Source organism: Phacochoerus africanus, chromosome 6 (assembly GCF_016906955.1).
Source record: "Phacochoerus africanus isolate WHEZ1 chromosome 6, ROS_Pafr_v1, whole genome shotgun sequence".
In the NCBI taxonomy this organism is placed as follows: domain Eukaryota; kingdom Metazoa; phylum Chordata; class Mammalia; order Artiodactyla; family Suidae; genus Phacochoerus; species Phacochoerus africanus.
The window spans coordinates 17519903-17545089 of record NC_062549.1 but is presented as its reverse complement, the minus strand read 5'-3'; the positions used below and the strand labels follow the sequence as shown (position 1 = coordinate 17545089).

The window sequence follows — 25187 nt, the reverse complement described above, 5'->3', positions numbered from 1 at the left end:
GCACTTCAGTGCTACACTTGTAGACCATTTAAAAAGGTACATCAGCAACAAAAGGCACAAAAACATGAAAAACATGAGGAGTTATTTACAATATAAAAGCTAGAACAAAAAGGCAAAGCATAAATCTTCTTTGACCTCAACTGGGAACATGCACATCAGGCAACTCTGTACATGTCTGCAAATAATCGCAAAAGCACTGCAATTATAGATTTTGGATTATTAAATGCATTTTAGTCAGTAGGTTAATTTGCAAATACAGATTCCATGAATGAGGGTCAACTCTATTATTATGAATGACTCAGTCTTACATTTATTTCTCCTGCTCAATGATAGCTACAGTAGTGCTAGTTTAAATTCACAATAAATTTGCCTCCTATAATATTCCCATTTCTAAAATATTCATACTTATTTATATTTTTTACCTGGGGAATTTTTAATGCACACATCAGACAATACTGTTTTTTTCCCTTGTAATATCAACATTCAATGAAGAGATATGAATAAAGCAATTATGTAATCTACATATTAAAAGATACTAGTTCCTGAGCCAGGGATGGAATCCAAGCCACAGCTGTCACCTATGCTGCAGCTGCAGCAACGCTGGATCCTTTAACCCTCTCCTCCTCCAAAGCGACCCAAGATGCTCTACAGTCAGGTTCTTAACCCACTGCACCACAGTGGAACTCCTCAGATGATTTAAATTTTTTTTTTTCTTTTTATGGCTGTGCTTGCAGCATATGGAAACTCCCCGAGCTAGGGGTCAAATTGGAGCTGGAGCTGCCAGCCTATACCACAACCAAGCAAAGCAGGATTCGAGCCACATCTGCAACCTACACTGCAGCTTGTGGCAATGCCAGATCTTTAACCCACTGAGTGAGGCCAGGTATTGAATCCATATCCTCATGACACTATTAGGTTCTTAACCCACTGAGCCACAAGGGGAACTCCCAGATGGTTTTTTTTTAATTGAATTATAATTGATCTACAATGTTTCAGATGAACAGCAAAGTGACTCAGTTATACCCATGCTTCTATTCTTTTTCAGATTATCTTCTGTTATAGATTATTTGAAGATATTGACTAGAGTTCCCTTGTGGCACAGCAGGTTAAGGATGCAGCATTGTTACTGCAGTTGCTTGGGTTGTGGCTATGGTGCAGATTCGATTCCACTGCAGTTGCTTGGGTTGTGGCTATGGTGCAGATTCGATTCCTGGCCCAGGAACTTGCACATGCTGTGGCCACAGAAAAACAAAAACAAGATATTGACTATAGTTCCCTGTGCTATTTTATATATAGTAGTTTGTATCTCTTAACCTAGTTTATCCGTCCCACTGCTGCTGCAGATGATTTTAATTTCGCTCATTTATTTTGTACATCTTTAAAAAGTTTCTCCAGAAAAACTGATTCACAATGAAGAAAATCTTCCTCATCCTCCCCCCTTCTTTCTTCTCATTCCCTATATCATATTTTCTCACTTTATCTTTCTTCTGTTTTTACATCTTTATTTCTAGAAGCAGCCACTCACATCATGTATGAATTTCCTACACTAGCTTTGTCTTAGACTAAAGCTTCCCTCCAGAGTCTGTGTCAGCATTTATTGAGTGGCTACAAGGTTGAAATAGTAGTTACTAAAGAAGACTAGGGATGAGAGGGGAGAGAGAGGTGGTAATTGATAAAGGCTTGTTCAGCAAGAGATCAGAGGGAGCCATCCCAGAAAGCACAGAAGTGTGTGTAGCCATAGATGCAAACTATTGCATTTGGAGTAGATAAGCAGTGAGATCCTGCTGTATAGCACAGTGAACTATATCTAGTCACTTATGATGCAACATGATGGAGGATAATGTGAGAAAAAGAATGTATATATATATATATATGTGTGTGTGTGTGTGTGTGTGTGTGTGTGTGTGTGTGTGTGTGTGTGTGTGACTTGGTCACTTTGCTGTACAGTAGAAATTGACAGAACACTGTAAACCAACTATACTGGAAAAAAAATCATTAAAAAAAAAGAAGTGTACGTAGAAAGGCTAAAACCTTGAGATGGGAAGTGAGGTTGGGTTCCCTTGAAACTATAAGCAGAAGAGTCAGATCATGACAGCCTTCAGAGCTCTACTTTTGCTGTTCTCTTTTATGAGATGCAAGGTCATCTGTTAGCAGTTAAGCAGGGAAGATTTTGGGTTAAGGTCCCAGGAGAGTGGTGAAGATATGAAATAATAGACATGAGAGGAATAAGCAAGATATCTATTCAAGATCAAGTGAGGAGTTCCCGTCGTGGCTCAGCAGTTAATGAACCTGACTAGTAACCATGATGTTGCAGGTTCGATCCCCGGCTTTGCTCAGTGGGTTAAGGATACGGCATTTCCGGGAGCTGTGGTGTAGGTTGCAGACGAGGCTTGGATCTTGCGTTGCTGTGGCTGTGGTGTAGGCCTGGGAACCTTCATATGCCGTACGGGTATGGCTCTAAAAAGACAAAAAGAAAAAAAAAGATCAAGTGAAAAAAGCACTGACTATCGCAGAGGACCCAGCTGCAACTGGAAACCAATCCTTCTGGCCATCTTTGTGAACAGTTAAGCAGTGGTCTCCAACCAGGTTAGCAAGGATGAGCAGATGGTTAATTTCATCCCCATCCCCCACTGTCTTGGGTATTAGCAGCTGAATTTTGCTTCTTTCTATCCCTAATCGACTTGAACTCCATGTCGAATCACTTGTAATGCTCAGGAGCCAGTATCCTCAACCACCTCCCCCCTGTCTTTCTGTTGGACCCTGTGTCAGTCAGAATGATGAGAGTACTATATTAGATTGGACCTTATGAAATTTGTTTTTATATATGACACGAATGGTTAGATATCAAGGGGTGTAATAAGACGTTGCAGGAAAGTATTTACTGGTTTTAGAATGCCAAAAGATTTTTTTTTCTACCCTTGCTTTGAGTGCTCTGAATGGACTGAGAGTCTCAAAAGTATTCGGGGCCCAGTTAACAGCTATTACTAGGGTCCCTCTATCTGGAGGCTTCATCCTGAAGGAAAGAAAGTTCTCAAGCCTCATTAGAGCACTAGCAAAAAGCCTACTCCAACATTTCATATTTTGTATTAATTTTTTTCCTGGATAGGCACAAGCCAAGTTGTCAAGGAAACAAACAAAATTCAAAACAAGATGATGGGAGAAGGGGCTTTGGGAGAATCGGGTTAGAAAAAAAGGAAGAAAAACCACACAATGACGTCTTGATTAGAAATGACAAACATAGCAATTGTTTTAATTGGAATTAAAGGCAAAACATGAAAACAGATGTTTTCTCATTTCAGACCCAGAACTTCATTCTTCAATCCTTTGTAAGTTCCCTAGCCATCCCTTTAAAAGTTTCATTTTATCCTCTCATCAGGGCCTATGTAAATATGTAAAAGTGTCCTGAGTTAACTGAAACAACCTTCTTCATGAAAGTTCTAGAAATGAGGAGACACTTGGGGGGCAAAACTCTAATCAACTCCCTCAAAGGAAGATTAGTAGGCATATGGTATAAACTGAAGAAATGTCAAAATTCTGTACATATTAGCTAAATTACCCTGTGGCGGCAATTGACAGGTACTAGTTTTTAAGCAAGAACCAGATAATTATATTTTTAAAAAATCATACTATTAACAGCAATCACCTTCAAAATATTAACAGTGACATCATTATCAACATCTTTTGGTTAAGTCCCTTTGGATACATAATTTGAAATAACTATCTCAAACTCCTTGTGAGCTTTGTTTCTTCTAACCAGGTAACCAAAGTTTGGAAGGTAGTCATGCTCAAGGTCCACCAGCTAGTAATACCTGTGATTAGAGCCTCAGTCAACTGACTGTGAAGCCAGTGTCTATTCCTGTGCCATTACACAAAGACCCACTGGGCATCACTGTGTTGATAAATGCCCCTAAAACATACAATGGGTCTTCTGAACAATGACGTCACATTTAAGAGGAAGAGAGCCCAGCAGATATACAAAGATAGAGACATTTCTCCCTTCTTGATATTTCATGAACAAAATCTAACTAAAGTATCTGCAGAAAATTACAACTAGCAAACTCACGGGAACCTAAGTTCTAAAGAAGAAAGCCTCCCTGAAGTTCCTGCTGTGGCATTGTGAGTTAGGGATCTGTCATTGTCTCTGCTGTGGCTCAGATTCAATCCCTGACCTGGAAACCTCTATATGATGCAGGGGCAGCAAAAAGAGAAGGAAGGAAGGAAGGGAGAAAGAAAAGCAGCAGTGAACACTAGAAGAGGAGAAACCCTAGCGTTAGCTGTCAGGGAACTAATGAGAGACATGGCCTGTCAAATTTTCATGCAAGCAAACAGCATCACAAATGCTTTCAAAGGTCAAGTTGCAGGGAGTGAGGTAATGCAGTTTGGGGAGTGAAATAAACATTACTTAGATTTTGTTCTGGGGAGGTTTTTTTCCTTGTTTTTGTAGTTTTTGTTTTTGTTTCCCTTTTTTTCTTTTTCTTTGTGTCTCAGGTTTGAATTCCTACACTTTTAAATCAAAATTGTTTTCACCACCCTGATTTTGCCCAGTCTCTGTGAAAAATATTTTGTAGGCTTCTCTCAGTCCTGCAGATTTTCTCAAGCGCCTTCTGCTGGGGCAGATACTATTTTCATACAACGCTGGAGATTTTGAGTGTGGAAAATGACGTTGGAATTGATTTGGCAGAACCAAGGGGGCAGAGGAGGTAAGGAAGGGGAAAAGAAGGGTCTCCAGTTCAAAATGACCTTAATTCCCAACCAGTAGCACTGTACACGTTAAGCATTTTCATAGACAGTTTAAACCGTTTTACAAGATTTTTTTTTCCCTCTCTTTCAGAATGTGCTTTCAACAGTCGTACTGTTTTCAAATGAACTGAAAGGAGTACTGTGTCCAGAAGGGACAAGGATGGGCCATAGCATATGACTGGAGAGATACAAAAGGTTCTTTATTTAAATGTATGTTTGTCCTGGCAGATTTGGAAACCTACCTGTACATAATCCACACTTCGTCCCAGAGCTCTGAAGGCCGTGTACATGACTTCTCTTTTTCCACCCCATTTTTGCATGATGCAAATACTTCTGTTGGACAAGACCAGTTGGGTGACATGTTGGGAGCTTTCTTTATGTGACTCATCCGTCTCACCAGGACCTTTCTCGTGGAAGTTGTTCTTCCAGATATAAGTGGCTGAATTGTCCCTGCCCATGACTTCACTGAAGATGTCCATCATGTAAAGGTCATCTTCCGAGTTCCCATCTATGACCATGACCACTTTAATTCCAGGGTAGGTTAGCCTTTTCACAGACTGCAAACACTTTCGCAAGTAGTCTGGATCTTCTTGATAGGCCGCGATGCAAAGAGCGACAGTTTTGTTCAACTTAATGGGGGTTTCTAGAGATTTTTTCATTTTCCGGTGCTCCAAAAAGGCAAACAAGCTTTGGATGATGAGGTGTGATGCTAAAAAGGCACCATATAGCCCAAAAGAGAAATAGTAATTATCTGTTTGGATAAATTGGTAGCCAACGATATAAGCAGCTGTAATTCCAAGGAGGAGAGAAACTCCAAAAAGTGTGGTTCCAATTATTCTCAGGATACATAGAAACCTCTCACAATGCATCTGTAAAATAATCACATGACACACTCGGTTAATCTCTCTTGTCCCATACTTGTCATACTCACAGTATCACAGGTAGAGCACTGGACTAGAAGCATTCCAGTAGCTCTAACCCTGAGCTTCTCACTTAAATAGCTGTGTGAGCTTCTGCACCTCGGTTGGTTCATATGCAAAAGAGAGATAAATAAGGACCCATTTTCCCCCCCTTTTTTTTTGTCTTTTTGTCTCTTTAGGGCTGCCCCACGGCATATGGAGGTTCCCAGGCTAGGGGTTCAAATGGAGCTGTGGCCACCAGCCTATGCCACAGCCACAGCAATGTGAGATTTGAGCCGTATCTGTGACCTACGCCACAGCTCATGGCAACGCCAGATCCTTAACCCACTGAGTGAGGCCAGGGATCGAACCCAAGTCCTCATGGATGCTAGTCAGGTTCTTTAAAGGCTGAGCCAAGACAAGAACTTCAAGGGTGCCCTTTGGACACACCTCTGAAGACTCAAGAATCAAATGAGATGGTGCAACAGTATCACTGAAAAGCATAAGGCATCAAACAAATACACACGTGCATTCTTTTTAGTGTGTTAGATCGTGTCTAAGGATGTACTCTATATATGTGATCATGGCTAAGCATAGAATCTAAATTTTTTGGTGAGCAATGCACTGGTTTTTTTTTGCACCAGAACCCCAATGCCAGTGAAAAATCCGCAGGTTTTGCTACATTTCTTAGGTGTAATTTTATCTCATCTCCAATGCAAATCCCTCACCTCACACCTTTCCCATGCAGCTAGCTGAGATCGAACATAAGAACACATAGATTCTACTCCTCTAGCTCTTCCATCAGTGAGCTGTGGGACCTTGAGCCAGTCACATTTCCCTCTCTGGGCTGCAGTTTTAAAAATCTGTTAAATGAGGGTGTGTAGACTCAATTGTTTCCTAAGACTCTGTTGCCATTAAAACTTCTTTGTACATAAATATTCTACACAAACATGTATCAAAGCCCTTGAAATGCTCAACTGCATTCCTTTGCTCATCTGGCCGTCTCCCTCATTCACCACCAGTAACAGCAGCCAGGAAGAACCTGGTGACCAGGAACTTTATTGGAACACAGTAAGGACACAATAGATGTTTGCAGAAATAAATCATAATTAAAGATGAGGGAGTTCTTGTTGTGGCTCAGTGGAAATGAATCTGACTAGTATCTTGCAAGGATGTGGGTTCAATCTCTGGCCTTGCTCAATGGGTTAAGGATCTGGCGATGCCACGAAGTGTGATGTAGGTTGCAGACACGGCTTGGATCCCGCGTTGCTGTGGCTGGGATTTACCTCAGCAGCTACAGCTCCAATTCGACCCCTAGCCTGAGAATTTCTATATACCATGGATGTGGCCCTAAAAAGAAAGAAAATTTAAGGATGAAATAGCATCATGCCTAATTTCAACAGGTAAGTTTTCCATTGTCTTAAGAGCTTAACATATTAGACATAAAACATATTTCAGTTCTTAACAATGGCCAGTTCTGTACTCCTCCATACAGTTCGGGAATCCCCTAAAAATATTTTAAACTAAGTATAGGAGGATCGTAATTTTTCTATTTCCCAAAGTATCTCCAAATGTGAGCACAGTAGAGGTGCCTTGGTAGAGCTTTTAATTTTGTTTTCTTTTCGGTTTCCTGGATCCAATTCCAACATGTACAGGGAAGGGGATTTCCTACCCATGCCACAAACAATTCTCTGGACACCTACTGGGTGTCCTAGAATTAAAACAAATTTTGACATCATATACCTGACAGCGTCAGGTTGAGAGTTCAGTCCTAAAAGACTGTCCCCTACTCCCCCCTCCACACACATAATTTTCAGATTCCAGTTGCAAGCCCAGGTTGTTATCTGTAATTCTGACACACTGGTTAAAAATGGGAGGTTTGAAAGATCCCCTCCTGTATTCAGTAAACTTGCTAGAATGGCTCACAGAGCCAAGGAACATGTCTACTCCCAAGATTACTGGTTTGTTATCAAAGAATGTTACTCAGGAACAGCCAGACGAAACAGATGCAGATGCAAAGGGCAAGGAATGGTGGAAGAGCATGAGTTGCATGCTCTCTCCGAGAGCAACTACTCTCCCCATTAACTCCACATGGTCCTTAATCCTTAAGCTCTTTGAACCCTCTCCTTTGGAGCTTTTTATGGAGACTTCATTACCGAGACACAATTGTTGTATCATTGACCATTGGCAGTTGAACTCCATCTCCAGCCTGTCTGGAAATGGAAGTTGGCAGGGAAACGGAAGTTCCAACCCTCCAATCGCATGGTTGTCTCCACTGACAACCAGTCTCAACTTGAGGTGTGTTCTAAAAGTCACCTCATGAACGCAACGAAAGACATCCCTAAATTTATAGGAGATTCTAAGGGTTTTGAGAGCCAAAGACCAAACACATATTTCTTATTATAATTAATCACAAAGTCACAGGTTTTCTGCTCTAAAGTTTTTTTTCTTCCTTGTCTAAGAATGAACTCTAATAAGGAACATAATTGGTAGAGTGGCAGTCTCCCCATCTTCATTCACATCAACTTGAGGGGTTTTGTCACATTTACATGTAATTAATACTTCACCTTTACCTTAAATTCAACTAGCTTTTGAAAATGATGTAAACATATTTTCTCCCCTTTTTAGGGCCACACCTGTGGCATATGGAGGTTCCCAGGCTAGGGGTTGAATCGGAGCTATAATCACCAGCCTACTTGACAGCCACAGCCATGAGGGATCCAAATGCAACCTACACCACAGTTCATGACAATGCGGGATCCTTAACCCACTGAGCGAGGCCAGGGATAGCACCTACGTCCTCGTGGATACTAGTCGGATTTGTTTCTGCTGACCCATGATGGGAGCTCCAGTACATGTATTTCATGTATTTTAAACGGTAACTTGAGCTAAGCAATTATCTCTGCAAAATCTCTTGCTGGACGTTTTTATTTTTCTATTCCACAGGAAGACTTAAAATTGAATGTTCACTGGACACCTATTAATATCTTGGTTGTTATTACAGCCATGTCTGCAGCATACAGAAGTTCCCAGGGCTGGGGAGCAAACCTTCACCACAGGAGTGACCTGAGCCACAGCAGTGACAGCGTCCGATCCTTAACCTGATGAGCCACTAGGGAACTCTTCTCTCCACAGTCTTGATGTATATATCAACAGGTCCTTGGGGATTGCAAAACCCAAAAACGGAGGGAAATTTATGCTTAAACTCCTACATGGAAGGCAGCCAGCCACCAATGCAACCAATCAGGATACCTGCCCTGGATTCTTAAGTTAACAAGAAATATATATATATTTTTTGGCTTTTTAGGGCCTCACCCATGGCATATGGAAATTCTCAAGCTAGGGGTTGAATCAGAGCCACAGCTGCCAGCTTACACTACAGCCACAGCAACACAGGATCTGAGCCACATCTGCGACCTATATACCACAGCTCAGGCAACGCCAGATCCTTAACCCACTGAGTGAGGCCAGGGATAGAACCTGCGTCCTCATGGATACTAGGCAGGTTCATTAACTGCTAAGCCAGGAAGGGAACTCCCAAGAAGTAATTTCTGAGTTTGTGTTTGTGTGCCCATTATGCATTTGGGGTTTAGTTTATCTAACTCATAATCTAATCAATGCAATGCAGGCTGGACACCAGGACTTGAGGTTGTGGATATTATTTTCCTTGTTAAATGCAGATGATAGTACTTGTCAATGACTCTTGACAGGACCATAGGGAGGAACAAAATCAAATTGTTTCCAAAAGTATTTTAAAAAACCAGAAACATAATACAGTTGAAAGTATTAGCTAACATAGAAGCTAAAACAAACAAGCAAACAAAAAACAAATGTGCGTTCCACTTCTAGCACTTTATGGGACACAGTAGTGTGTATGTGTCATGTGAGCATCAAAACATGACACAAATGACAAGGTCAAGGTGCTGGATAGTAGTGATATACTGAGTTTTCAGTGAAAGGCAAGAAACAACAACATCCCTCGTTAATTAAAATTGCTGACCGGATGCTGTGAGCTCCCAAATTGTACATAAACCAATTCCTAAAGCTGCTGGGAGCACCAGACTTGGAGCTTGTCCTTTCCAAGACATGAGTCATTCTCACAGGAGTGAAAAATTTCAAGGGGACTAAAGCACTCTGCCTGGGAGAAGCTTAAAAGTGTGTTTCAAATCACCATAGCCAGCAAAAGAAGGGCCTGCCATTCCTTTCCATTATTCACATTTTCCTTGCTTTTATCAGCATATGTGGACACAGAGAGTGCTTGCACAGCATCTGCTGGCCGCTGCTGAAGTGGGAACACCCTCTTACATCATAAGAGTCTACAGAAGGTCCTTCTGAAGCCTGGGAAAAATTGCTAGGAAACTGTAGCTGTAGAAGCTTTCTAATTCTGCGAGGTATTGCACTGTTGCCTAGCACGACACAGGCAGCATCTCAGCACAGGCCAAAGGGTAAGGTACATGCAGAACCAGCTTTACTGAGGGACTGGATTGATCTTGGGGACTGACACGCAGGATAGGTTTCTTTATAATTTCAGCGATATGGGTGCCATATGTGTGAGAACTTCTGAGACAATCCCCAATTCAGCTACTCTCCTTCATGAGCAAACTCTCCTTGTTCATTGTTAAACTGGAGGGAAATATGTTTTGTTTCATCCCAGACCCTAAGCACTTACTACTAGATAGTATGATGATTTAGAAATCTGCCTTCCATAAGTATTTAAAACATAAAACTTAGGTTTTTTTGCCCATTATTTTTAAGTTGCTATTGACCCTGATGCCATTTATTCACTAAGTTCTAGTCTTCACAGACTTCTGGGCCAAACCAAGTGTTAAAATAGCTCGGTGCATCAGAATGTAAACTCCACAAAGTCAATAGATTATATATGACAAATAAATAGCATCTTTTGTGTCTGGCTAATAACACATGATGTGTAAGGAAAGATAAGAAAAGAACTTTGAAGAGTTCCCATCATGGTGTGGTGGAAACGAATCCGACTAGGAACCATGAGGTTGTGGGTTCGATCCCTGGCCTCGTTCCGTGGGTTACAGATCCTGTAGCTCAGATTGGACCCCTAGCCTAGGAATCTTCATATGCCATGGGTGCGGCCCTAAAAAGCAAAACAAAAAATGAAAAACTTTGAAGGAAGACTATTTTCCTGCTGTTACAGAAAAATGGATATGATATACTCAGGTACAGATACAACACTAGCCATTACTCAGAGATTTCTGGGCTCACGTACATTCCGTGTGAGTACAGCTGAAAGGGACCTGAAGTGGTGTTGTCTCTAAGGGATCCGACTGGTGGTTCCATCTACACAACGGCGGTGCTGCTCTTAATGCCAACAGCCAAAATCCTGTTGAACAACTAACAAGGCACTTCACTTTCCACTGGTTCTACCAGTAGAACAGATAGAAGCCTTGCTCTTAGCTTGTGTCCCCAAAACGGGATTCAGGTCGTTGGGCATCAGAGCCTTTTCCTCCCCCTTGTCCCTTCTGTATTAATCAGAGAGCAAATGTTGGGCATGAGAGAGAATTACAGCTGCTCTCCCAGCCCTGGTGCAGTGGTAAGAACTGAGTTCCCACAGCCTTTGTGAAGGGGTCCTTCTGTTGGGATCTGGGAGAAGCTCAAGTGAACGCAAATGAGTCAGGTCAGCCTCTGGGACAGGCTGCAGACACGGGCCACAGGAGACATCTTGGGAGAGGCCTTTGCTTACGACTCCTTCTAAAGGCACTCTCTACCCTGCCTTCTCTTGACTCCCTGTCACTCTGTCTCCACTCACTCTGCTTGATTTCCTAAGTAGCACTAAGTGCCTTCTAGGGCTATAGGGGCTTGTGTGTCTCAATCAGTTGTCCATTCCTGTACCAAATGACGGGGCCTGGCACATAGTAGGTATTTACCTTTTAAATAAGTGAATATATGCATGTGGACTCAAGTAATCAATGCAGAGTGACAGAGCACAGGTCCCTCCCCTCTTTGCTGCAGGGGCAGTGACTTTATGCTGAGCCCTTAAGGGCATTCCTCAAGAAGCAGGGTTTTTTTTCCTTTTTTCTTTTTTTAAAACAAACCAGTTCCATAATTTCCTGCCCAGCTATCTAAAGGTAATAGTTGTGAGAGTATCATACCAGCTCTAGAAATCTTTGCATATCAAAGTTAGAAAGAACAAATGGTTCCCTACAGTGGTTCCTGAAAATGTCAGTTGCAATCAGAGGTCAAGGTTGGGACATGAGGGGTAATGAGATGAACTTTTTTCAATTTAAACTCTAGTAGTCTTTCAATATTTATTGTCTATTAATCACACACTGCTTTGTGGTTTGGGAACTAATGACTTGTGAGTGTGTGTGTGTATGTGTGTGTGTGTGTGTGTGTGTGTGTGTGTGTGTGTGTGCGCACCCACATATATTGGTCTCAGGAACCAGTCCGAATTGGGAAAGAATCTTGACTATGGTCTCTTTAAATGGTTGAGCCACTCTGAACAAGTTGTATACTATTTGCCTTCTTTGGTTTCTTCAGCTATAAAATTGAGCTAATTATATTGACTTCCCCTAATTATGAGATTAAAAGATGGAACTCATTTGAATACCTAAAAGGAAATTATCAACAATTAGAGCTCAGTGATGTTAGCTCTCTGCCAGTTACCATCCTGCCAGTAACCACCTAATCAGCCCGACTTTGCTTCCCCTCAATCTGTCATTCATTATTTAACAAGGGATAATTCTGGCATAGCGGAAAGAATAGCAGGGCAGGGAAGCAGTGGGTTCAAGCTCAAGCTATGTTTCCCATTAGCTCTCTGACTTCAGACAAATCACTTAAGTGTTCTATGAATGAGCACGTGTCCTTGGACAATTAATATCTCTGAACTTTAGGAGTAGGATTGAGACTTTATTCATTTTATTATTTCTACCACGCATAGCTGGGGTCTAGAAGAAGGACCGATGTGGGTCACACTCTGGGCAGGCTCCTCATCATAGTCACCTGAAGAAGGATGAGTACAAAAAGCAAATTCCTTTTGGTATCTACTCTCTGAGCTTCATTTTGTCTGAGTCTCCATGCCTGTCTACAAAGTGGGAATGATACCTTCTTGCAGGCTCACCATAAGTAGGTAAGGAATCTGTCTGTCTATCTGTCTATCTATCTAATCTATCTATCTACTTACCTATCTATCTGTATCTTTGCTTTTTAAGGCCACACCTGCAACATATGGAAGTTCCCAGGCCAGGGGTCAAATAGTCGCTGCAGCTGCTGGCCTATGACACAGCCAGAGCAACTCCAGATCCAAGCCTTGTCTATGACCTTCACCATAGCTGAAGGCAATGCCAGATCCTTAACCCATTGAGCAGGGCCAGGGATCGAACCTGCATCCTCATGGATACTAGTTGGGTTCTTTACTGCTGAGCCACAACAGGAACTCCAAGGAATACATATATTAATTTCCGCTTCAATGGAGATTAATGGTTTCAGTGTCTTAAGAGAAAGGAATAGTAACTTAAGTTATAAAGAGCATTTGTACTTCCTATTTCTGCAAGGCATTGGATTTTTGCCTAGTATGACACACAACCTCTCAGTACAGGCCAAAGTGTTAGAAGACATATTTTGAGTCAGCTGTACTGAAGGAATAAATTGATCTATTGATCTACTAATCACACAAGATGTGTGCCATTAGAGTCCAAGATCTAATAAAGATCAGGTCAGTGTCCTTTTACTTATAGCCAATATTTAAACCCACAAAGACACAAAGGACAATAAGAGATAAGTTTTAAATGTTGGTTTAGTGAATGCATTGCTCTAGATCACACCTGATAAGTGGCAGAAATATTAGAATATAGGAATTTTTTTAATCCCTAAACTGGTATTGTTTTGGAGGAGGGATTCTAGGGCTCAGATCATATGTAGAATGAGTAGAATTAGGAATAATAACTTAGGCAGGTGACATATGCAAGGTATAAGGAGACTGCTTCTTCATAATAAGATCCATCCATTCTACTTGTGGCTATTTGCCTGCTAACAGTGGATTAGAAAGCACGGTGAACAAAGGGTCCAAAGCGTTGGTTCACAAAAATTGATGTACATCCAAACACCAGGAAATCTGTACAAATTACTGATGCGTGGTTCCTACAACGCTCTGAGTTATTTGGGATGGAGTGCTACAAGAGTATCAGGCTTAAACTCTTCTGAAGCTATTCTAATTACAACAAATTTCCACACTTACTGGGATGAAGTCTAACAAAACATTCATGATCTGGTTTGCATGGTTGCAGATTCTTTAGGTGTATTACCTCTGCTACCATCCTCAACTGGAAATCCAAGCAGAAGTACCCAAATGAAGACTCCCAGTTGGTTTCACTTTGGAGCACATGACCCTCCTCTTCTCTCTCTCTGACCTTCTTTACCTCTCTGGCTTGAAGGTGGCCTTTTTCTTTCCAGTCCCACAGCAATTGTTCTAGCAGAGACCCTGAAGTGAAGTTTGCAGGGTTGGGTATTATGCCTTTCACTCAAAGACCTTGAAACTGGAGCTCTGTCAGGATGCAGAGCCTCCGGGTTCAGATTTCTCTTCCCTTGCACCATCAATATTGATCAATGACTTCCTAAAATGCCCAAGTGCCTTATCAGTTCCAGAAATTGCTATTCTAAACTTCATCCTAAAGTTCACTGCACCAAAGGGGAAAATTACGGAAAGACTGGGCATGACATCAGAGTTTTACATGTTCCCCCATTAGCTTTGGGGCACTGTCTCTATAGGTCATGTCCTGGGTGGCCATAGGAACCACAAGGCCAGGTTTCTTCATGAAATCTTTCTTGATCTCTCTCCATCAGATGGGATTTCTCCTCAATTTGAGCCTTCAGAAAACTTGACTAATCCAGCTGCAGCACAGCCCAGCATAGTCTAGGCTCAAGGGTATTAGAAAGCGAAGAAATCTTGGGTTACATTCCATCCACTCTCCTTATTCACACTGTGACTTTGAGTAGGTTGCTTATCCTTTCTGAGACAAGGTTCTTTTTTTTTTTTCCACAGTTTTCCTTGTTGAGGGGGGTGGGGTACTACACATGGTGCATGTCCGGTATGCACCTCAGTGCCTGGGACATATTAGACATGTGATAAATAATACCAATTCTTTTACTTTTTTATGGGCCAGATTACATTTTGCCTTATCCTATGGTCAAAGACTTCCTGGAGTTCCCACTGTGGCACAGTGGGTTAGGAATCTGACTGCAGCAGCTCAGGTAGCTGCGGAAGCCACAGCTTTGGCTCAGATTTGATCCCTGGCACAGGAACTTCCATATGCCATGGGTACAGCCATTAGACAGACAAACACACACCTCTTTGATATGCTTTTTGTATGATGAATTCCACTAAGAAATGCACTACATCTTCATTTTTTAAAATAAACTGCAGTACAGACCTAGGCATTTAGGAGACATTCATTTATAAATATCCTATTTATTTAAATTAAAGAAATATTGACGAGTGTAACCTTGTTGGGTTGATTTTGACATATCAGTGATACCTTTCTAGATTGCGGGCAACGCAGTATATATATGAATCCCACACAGATGACGCTCAAGTATTATTGAAAAATTTAAGGTATATACAGTGGGATGATACTTAGATTGCTGCTACAGAGGAAAGAACTGAAACCAAGTTGGGGTGATAGTAATGATATTTCTGCAGGGAGCTGTCCCCCCTTTCAGCTGTCATACCAGCCTCTTAGAGAACAAAGCTTCTGTCCTTACAGCCTCTTAGGGAACAAAGCATGGGCATGCAAGGACAAAGAGAAAAGTGACAGGGGGCTAGGCTCTAATTCTCCAGTTACCTTAACTCATAGCTCCCACATTATATAAAAGTCAAGAAGTTAGTAACAGGCTACTCATTCTTAGATTAAAAATGTAACTGTGTAATAGAGCTTTGCCAAAGGGGATCTCCACATTGTTCTATAGATAAGGCCTTTCCCCACAGTGCCACTAATAGAAAATAAATGAATCGGTGAAAGGTATGAGTTTAAAAATTCAAGAAATATTGCTTCAAAAAAATCTTAGCTGAGAAGGAAACGCTGTGTGAAAAAATATATATGAAATCCAATAGTATGGAACTTTTCCACGGACTTAACCATAATGATTAGCTTCAATATAATTTACTTTCTAGTAAGACTCTTACCCATTTGTTGCACAATTCTTGTTTTCCAGGAAGGTAGCTGACTAAATATCATCTTTGTTTCATGGAGAATGACACTCATATTTGATGCTAGTCACCGACTTAAGACCTTGAATTTTTATAAGCACCATAGCTTTTGTTTGGAAAGTAACGATTCAGTTCTAGGTACGATACAAGCAACTCCAGTAATTTATATTTGTCAGTACTTGCACATTATGTTTTTCTATTGACCCAACTCAGGTATTACATGAGAAAAAGAAAGCAGTAAAAATGCTATCCTCATTAGAATGCTGTAATCTAGACTTGTCAGTACCTAGAATTCTAAATTATTTGTCCCAATATTGCTTCATGCATAATACGCATAGTAAAATAGGTACTTTAAAGAGTTTAAAACTATTGAATAGAATAGCCGAAAATACTAGGAAGACCTTTGGTGGAATACGATAAGTATTAAAAACAACCAACCCCCCAAATCAGTATCTCAGCTGGCTCAGTAAACTTATCTAACCTCTAGAAAAATGCACTGAAAACGAATTTAATGAATGGTCCACTTGCACGTATTCGAATGAAAGGAAAAAAAGTTTAGAATTTAAGAGTTCTTTACAACCCTATTCTGTAAAACTTTAAACTGTATTTACAAATAGCTTGATGGGCATAACTATTTGTTCTAGCCAATTCCATAAAAATACACAGTTTAATTTTAAGCCTTTCATTATTGGCATGTTTGTGTGCTGATCTTTACACTACATTGTTAAAAATGACCTTTTAAAAAGATCATAATCCTGTTTTAAACCTCCAAAAGTACATTATCACATGCCTTCACTCAAAAGAAACCTGCCGGAGAAACCTTGAAATCTACAATGAGCAGTTAAGCTGTTCTCCTCTGTCGCCTCCCTTTTCCACCAAAGCTCAGCTACCAGCTTCCTTGGTTTTAAGGCTGAGCTGAAAGTTTATATATACTAAAGCCTCCAGTTGGGAAAGCCCTCGGTGGCCAATCAGGACTCCCCGATCTATTGCGTCACTACTCCCCCCTGGGTGTGACGTCAAAGGCAATCCCAGGCCAACCACGTGGGTTGGAGGCGTGTACGGGAGACACCCAGCAGCAAGGGTCCCCAAGGGCGTGGAACCCGGCAGGGTGGAGCTAACAGAGCTCCTACACCCACCTTCTGGGATCAGGGCTTTAGCAGCTCGCTAGAGCCAGAGGCGCGTGAGGTCGGTGACTCTCAAGTACTTAGCGCGGGGGTTTGGCGGATGGAGGGAGTGGCCGCGGGAAGCTGGCACCTAAAGCTCTGTAATAGGACCCGGGTCTTGTAAACCCTCCTTCCCAGGCACCGCCTCTCAGCTCCCAGCCCCTCTTTCCAGACTTAATTATCCCTTCAGAGCCATTTCCCCTCGGCTGCGTATCCTTGGCCGGAGGAAAAGCCTCTCGCCTCCCAGTCCTCGCCCTCACACAGACCCTCCTTTCAGACCCGCCCTCCAGTTCACAGGGACCCATTTCGTAGCCCTCGCTCACGCAGGGCGGGAACCACCGTGACGAATTCCGCCCAAGGTGTTGATTATCCATCCCAACCTAGCCTCTGGCTCGCCTCCCGCAGTCTCCCTGGCTCCTGCAGCGCCCCCCAACACACACATCCCCACTCCCCGCTGGGCGTTTGGGACAGCACCCCCAAATCTCCCGCCACTGATGCCCGGCTCTGCAGCTGCAGAAAAGAGGCGCCAGCGTGCTCGGTGCCACGTCGGAATTGGCTCCTGGGACGCTGCAGCTGCCTGCGCGACCTCGTGGTCCCCACGCACGCCCTGCCCGCGGGCGGCCCGCGAGCCGCGGAGGAGCCAAGAGCAGGGATGCGCGCCCTCCCCTCCCGCTCGGGTCTCCAAGGGTCAGGGACCCCTGGCCACAGTAAGGCTTCCGGAGCTGGGCTGAGCAGGGACAGACCCAGCTGACACTTTAATGGGGTGCAAGGAGTGCAAAGAAGGGGAGGCCAGGGAAAGAAGAGGAGTGGCGGAGCGAGGCCGGTAGCTGCAAGGAGGTGGCGAAGGACCCTCCTTCCCTGGGGCCGGAGTTGGGACCCCGGATCGCCTTAACCCTTTGCATTCCAAGTAAGAAAGGGGTTTCCCAAAGAGAAGGAAAACTCTCTAGGCTGTCCAGGGTTTTCCTCCCCAGTCTGTGTATGGGGGCAAAAAGAATAATGATGGGAATGGAAGGGGTAAGGGGGCGGCTGTGTGGAATGCATTTTCCTTTCACAGTGGAAATTCTTGTCTCCCAACGCGTGAGCCTCGCTGCAGCTCCGGAAGATGTGGGATGGAAAAGTACATCCCGGGCCGGGCAGCCTTTCCCAGGCAAAGAAGTTACCTGTGTTCCCAGAAAGGCAACGGATTTCTGGGCGAGCGCGCAGGGCTGGGAGAAGACAGCGGATATGTTGCTAAGGCTGACAGCGATGTGAAATGTCGTCTGGTTTTCAGGGTGATGGAAATTTTCAGACCTCAAACTTTTCTGTCGAAAGCTGACTTAAATGTTTTTAACACATGTGAATAATGTCCTCCCTGTCCCTGGCCTGTTCGAGGACCCTCAGCGTTCACCGAATCGCGCCAGTGCAACGTACCTTGTTCAGTTCTTGGTCATAAAGTTGTCCTCAGCCTGTCTGTGTGGTCCCGGAGGGTCGGTGGCGGGCAGTTTCCAAAACTGAGGTAATAGGAGATCAGATGAATTTGAGGCGACCGGCCAAAAAAAATAAAAAATTTAAAAACAACATTTAAAATGAATAGGGGAATCTTAAATCTTTAGGTTCCCCCCAATTAAAAAAAAAATCACTGGTATGTTTTCTTAATATTTCCGTTGCACTTCAGTCTTCTAACTCTTAAAAGAAAATTTTGTCTGTGCTTTAAAAATAAATGAACTTTATTTTTTGCTCTTGTTCCCCTCTTCTAATATCGGAAAGTCTCTTTTTGTATTTAAAAAAAAAAGCAGAAGAAAGAGGGGGTGAAAAAAGGCCTGGTGAAAACTCAGCAGAACCCAGGAAGCGTAGAATCGAGAGAAAGTCTTTGGCTGGGGCTGGTTCAAGTCCCTGGTTCAATGGGCTGCTGGAAGCCAGGACTGGGTAATTCTTTCCAGACGTCTTGACTTCTCCTTCCTCGCGGTTGTTGCCTTTCTGCCTCCTCTAACTTAAGGGGGTCTTAACAAGTGAGCTGGTGGGTGTTTTAATAGGGCGGAGGAGGGAGTGGGGGGTGAGGGGAGTGGAGAAGGGAGGTGCGGACTGGGGAACCCGGAGGGGAGGGAACTGGGAGCGCGGGCGGCCGGGCGGGCGGGAGGCGGGGAGGGGGAGAGGGAGAGAGAAATTGGCCATTCAAAGCTCTCTCTGAGCTAGAGGCCGCTTCTGAACTCCAATGAATTCAATTAACTTGATTGCTAACGTGTGCAGAGAAGTGCACGCATGCTGGCCACCACCTGATTAGCCCCTTCCTCCCGCGGTGCAGCCGGGAGGCCAAGCTTTGTAGACATCCCTGACTCGTCCGAGTTACAAGGATTCCCTCTTCGCGAGGAACTGCCAGTACTATTTAAATAATTTGCTTTAAGACCAAATGGTGCCCTTAGGCTGTGTGTGTGTGTGTTTGTGTGTGTGTGTGTGTGTGTGTACACCTGGAGCCTCCGAAAAGTCGGCTGAAACTGAAAAAAAATCAGCGACCGGTCTCACTTGTTAACCCTTTCTTCCCGCCAACCCGAAAGTTTCGGAGCTGATGGCACATGTCAAAAGTCCCCTTCACTCAGAAGTTTTTTTCTTAACCTGATCCTCTAACATAAAAATATTCAAATAGCGAGCATTATAAAATATAACAAAATAAAAATCATCCTCTAGAGAACTCCAAAATAGCGCGCTCAAGAAAAGCAATTTCGAAGGGAATGGATTAAGTGGCTTCGGCTTCTTGCGAGCCGTTTAAGAAGATAACGAGTCAAAATACTTGTTGCTTCATGATGGCCAGTTCTCATCTTTCTTCCCATGTTAGTTTTCTCTGTTCCTTTTTCCCCTTTTTCTTTGGTCCTTGCCAACAAGCCTCCCGATGACTTCAAATGGACAGTAGGTGGCACTGTTTAGGAAAAAATGAAAGAGCTTACAAATTAACTATTTCGGCTTTTGGAGATTCTGCCAAAGTTAGGACGAAAGAAATTTCCTTTCTTTTCTTTTCTTTTCTTTTCTCTTTTTCTTTCCCTTCCAAGCTTCCTCTGAGGTGTGGCCTTCCTTCGAACTCGACTAGGCCTTGAAAACTGGGTTCTTACTCCTTATCATATATCTTGTACAATAAGAAACAAGTCAAAACAGAAACGTCAGTAAACTGGGAGCGATGCTTTTCAACACGTTGCACAGAAAGCGGTGTTAGGGGCTGCGATTCGAGGTCAAGAATTTTACTGCAATACCAGGCGTCAGCCAACCCAGCCCCCAGGGGCCGACCTGCAAAGTACCATGCATTTCTGTCTCCCCATCGCCCCCCCCCCCCCGCCCCCCTCCACAGCGGTTACACCTCTGGGAAGTATTACCTTGGCCTGATGACTTCACACCGCTCTGGGGAAACCCACTTACTCATTTTCTCCTTGAAGCCTTCAGCCTTTGTTTGAACCCTGCCTTAGGTGGTCAATTCTTGAGAAACTGGCTTAAATTTCAGAGTCCGGTTTCATCCAACTGAATCAGATTCCTGCTTCTTGATTTTCAGTGGTATGACGGTTTTTAAATGCTACGTCATAACTTAAAATATATTACCTAACGTGTGAATTAAACTAAATGTGGACAAGGGTGGAAATGGAGGTATGTCAAGTGCCTAGCTGTGGGACCTCTCAGGGACACTTAACCTCAGCTCTAAATTTCCAGGAATACTGTATGTAATGCAGGATTGCCTTTTTGCTTGGCAGCATTTAACTCTTTCTGTGCTAACAGTTCAAGCAATGAAATTGTTTTGCAAAGCTGGGTGTCTTTATTAAACAAAAACACATGTGTTGTCTCCTAATGCTTGTGCATAAAGCAAAAAAAAACCCCTGAGTATAGATGAGTGTAAAAGCTACACATCCATACATTTCTATCTGTTTCTTCTCACCACCTCCACTCCCTTAAAGAAGGGGGGAAGAAGCTAGCACAATTTAAAGCCAGAGGTGAAAGTTCCTGGATAGCAGAATATTTTATCTACCAGATTTTCTTAGGGAGAGGATTCATAATAACGAAAGCCTTGAATTCAAATCCCATCTTTTGGAATTCCCATTGTGGCTCAGTGGGTTAAGAACCCAGACATCGTCTCCATGAGGATACAGTTACGAACCCTGGCCTCTCTGGGTGTTGCCTTGAAGCTACCCAGATGTGGCTCAGGTCTGGGATGGCCATGGCTGTGGCAGAGGCCACACCCACGGCATATAGAAATTCCCAGGCCAGGGATCAAATCCAAGCCACAGCTATGTCAATGTCAGATCCTTAACCCACTGCGCCACAGTGGGAAGTCACAAATCCCGCCTTTGATGCGAAATTGTATGATGTGGGATCCATCTGGGTTATCCTGGAATCGTATTTCAGGTCTCTAGACCTTTATTTCCTAGTTGATAAATGGAGAAAATACTTGCTTTACAGAGTTTGTATGATTATATTAAAATATAATGTCATATGTAAAATTATATTAAGATGTTATTGTGGTGCCTGAACTCTGCTTTAAGTAGAGCTTCCTAATGTTACCCAGTGGTTCCCAATATGACCACTGTGGGCATTCAAAAAACATTAGTGTCCTTCTCCTGGCTTTCTAGTCTTTCGGTTCTTCTTGAGAAGCATGAACTAAAGTGTCATCCTTTGCTCACTTATTTGACATACTTCGGCTTTCATCTGTCCCCGTCACTGACTCGCATAGATTAAATGATCCCCTGTGCTCATGGATACACGCCGCGACGTCACATTTAACTGAAATCGTTTTCTGAGTCCCAAGCCTGAATTATGGCTATCAGCCGTCTAGCCCTGACTCGTAAGCCATAAGAGACGTGAGGTCCAATTTCACAAACAAGCTAGGGCACCAACCAACTGAACAACATGTGATCATTAATTGAAAATTTAACTTTGTATTTCAAACATGGGCTGTTTGGAACAGAAGATGACAGATATTTCAAGTTTTGACATTCTAAGACCTACCTTGTCCAACCTGTATCTCTTATGTTTTCAACTATTTCAAGACATGTAGCAAAGAACCTCAGAAGCAGATTTAGAGGAGTCAGTGTGAGCTGTGGCTGGTCCCACGACCACAACACAGAGTGTGTATGTGTCTGAGAGAAAAAGTTTCCAGAACAAGTAGTTCGTACCTTCCTAATTCTCTGCATAAGTGGTTTTTGAACTATTTGGTGTAAAGGATCTCTGTACACTCTTTTTTTTTTTTCTTTCTTTTTTTAGGGCCACACCTGGAGCATATGGAAGTTCCCAGGCTAGGGGTCGAATCGGAGCTGTAGCCACCAGCCTACACCACAGCCTCAGCCACAGCAATGCCAGATCCGAGCGGCGTCTGCGACCTACACCACAGCTCACGGCAATGCCAGATCCTTAACCCACTGAGCAAGGCCAGGGATTGAACCTGCACCTCATGGTTCCTAGTTGGCTTCGTTTGTGTTCTACCACGAGGGGAATTCCAGATCTCTATACACTCTTAAAAATTATTGAGGACTTCAAAAAACTTGTGTATGTGACTTATAGGCATCAATATTTAGCATAATAAAAATAACAGTTTAAAATATTTATTAATTCATTCAAAATAATAATACATACAATGACTCATCCACTTAATAACATATTCTTGTGAAATGAGGCATTGCTTCCCATGTCTTCAAATCTCTACTATCTGACTTAATAGAAAGAAGAAGGATGCTCATATCTACTTCACTGTTCAATTGCTTGGTCGTTCCCAGGCCAGGGGTTGAATTGGAGCTGAAGCTGAGGCTTATGCCACGGCCATAGCAACACTGGATACAAGCTGCTTTTGTGACCTATGCCACAGCTTGTGGAAACACTGGATCCTTAACCCACTGAGCAAGGGCAGGGATTGAAGCCACTTGCTCACAGAGAAAACATTGGATCCTCAAAAACAGGAACCCCTGGAGTTCCTGTTATGGCTTAGTGGTTAACGAATCTGACTAGGAAGCATGAGGTTTTCGGGTTCGATTCCTGGCCTCCCTCAGTGGGTTGGGGATCCGGCATCGCTGTGAGCTGTGGTGTAGTTCGGCAGATGTGGCTCGGATCTGGTGTTGCTGTGGCTCTGGCATAGGCTGGTGGCTACAGCTTTGATTAGACCCCTAGCCTGGGAACCTCCATATGCCGCGGGTATGGCCCTAGAAATGACAATAAAACCAAACAAACCAGGAACTCCCAATTGCTGTTTTGATAGATGTATATTTAAAAATATATATGTGGCTTCAAACAGATATGTAATTGAGAAATGGAGAAGTATTTTAATAGCCTTTTTAGATTTTATTCCCTGATGCTACATCAACATGACAAATACTAATTTTTAAAGGTAAGTTTCAATGTTGAATCTAAAACAATAGGAATGAACTTTGTGTGCTCTGTCATATTACAATCTGTTGATTTATCTTATACTTTAAATATATCTTTTACAACTCTTCATGAATTTTTGATATCATGTATCAACCATTTAAAAGATATTTGTTCACTAAGTTATGCAGATTTTCCAACTGTTGGTATATTTCATTACTTCATATTTTTAAATCACAATTATTAGGAGTTCCTGCTCTGGTACAGTGGTTAAGGACTAGTGTCTCATCAGGTGGCTAGGGTCACTGCTGAGGTGCAGGTTCCGTCCCTGGCCCAGGAACATCCAATGCCAGAGGCGCAGTCAAAAAAACCCAAAATAGTATTCCAGGATAAAAGTGGACAGCTCGGCTCATGACTCAATCACATGAAAGCTTTCCTCCAGACAAACATGGCAATTTATTGTATAGCAAGCTGAGTGTTTTCCATTTCTTCACACAGAACATTAAAAAGACTCAGGGATTGATATTTAATGAAATTAATAATTGTCACTGCTTTATCAAGGATTTTCTTTCTTCTTTTCTTTTCTTTTTTCTTTTGGCTGTGTCTGTGGCATGCCAGGGATCAAACCTGAGCCACAGCAGTGACTATGCCAAATCCTTAACCTCTAAGCTCCAAGGGAATTCCAATCAAGCACATTCTTTTTCAAAATGTGCCTTTTATTTCCTGTAAGTGCAGTGAATGGGGTAAAGAATACAAAAATGATAGTACAGTTTAATGCCACTCTGCCCTGTTTCATGCTAAGTTATTAGCTGCTTTATTCACCATTATTTTTGCACCATCAGTGTAAATGTCAACAACATGAAAGATGTTTTGACTTGTTCTCTAATTGATACAAATAATTTCTTAGTCTTTTTTTTTTTTTGGCCATGCCCCAGGCTGGCGGAAGTTCCCAGGCCAAGGATGGAACATATACCACAGCAGTGACTGGAGCCAGTGCAGTAATGTCAGATCCTTAAGCCACTGAGCCACCACAGAACTCTAATTTCTTAATCTTCTTACAAAAATAGTGCTGATCTTGCTGGTCTCCTGACAGCGTCTTGGGGTCCCCAAGTGTCTAGAACTACACTTCGGAAAATACCGGTTTGTATTAAGCAAAACCAAGTGTAGCAGTGTACAGATTTGTGTGTTTTACTCTAAGACAGACAAACGGTTTCACATTGAGATGGGGTCTAACAGGGGGAAGAGGAATATTGATAGAAATCCTGTCGTATGAAGCCTGACTATAGGAAATAGAAATGCTTAGAATGACGAAAAAAATTCATAGACCCTAACAGACATTGGAAACCTTTTACAGTGCTGGCACAGACATGCGAGATTTAACATAGTCTCAGTGAGCCTCAGATCGTATGCAGTGGGGATTCAAACAGACTATATCCTTCACAAAAGGAAGCATTTTGTAAGAGTCCGAGTTGTGCAACAATGGAAAGACGTTGCTCTGGCGTTTACTCTCCCAGTTCGCAGTTTGGATGATGTGCAGGTTTCCAGGAGCACATAGAACTTGGACTACTTGTTTTTAATGTTAATTCCAAGGCTGAACTCTTGACACTTTAGGGTTAATTCAGACCAAATTTTGAAGAAGGTATGGCTGTGTTTTTCATTTATGGGTAGAAGGAGGTCATGAAGCCTCTATCAGACACCCAAGAAATGAGAATGAACAGGTTGGGAGAGATCCAAATACTTATATATTGATTCACTGATATGGTAGAAAGAGGATGATTTTATATCTCATTATAGCTTTTGAAGATCTCACCATATCAGAATAATAATGTATCAATTGCTGATGATTTCGAATTAGATTCTGAACATTATTAGAGCTGTGCTTTCATGATTACCCAAATGAAAGGGACAAAA

The 25187-nt window shown here is 42.6% G+C and overlaps 1 protein-coding gene across 1 annotated transcript in view; it reads right to left on the bottom strand.

Annotated features, from left to right (window-relative positions):
• The window catches only part of LOC125129064 (hyaluronan synthase 2), a 30287-nt gene extending 11257 nt beyond the window's left edge, over nt 1–19030 (bottom strand). Inside the window, exons 1-2 of the mRNA XM_047783342.1 lie at nt 18384–19030; nt 4983–5609 (exon numbers count right to left, since the gene is read on the bottom strand). Coding sequence (XP_047639298.1) covers nt 4983–5609 — 627 coding nt within the window. The 5' untranslated portion in view covers nt 18384–19030. The remainder of the gene's footprint in view (nt 1–4982; nt 5610–18383) is intronic.
• Between the last annotated feature and the right edge of the window lie 6157 nt (nt 19031–25187).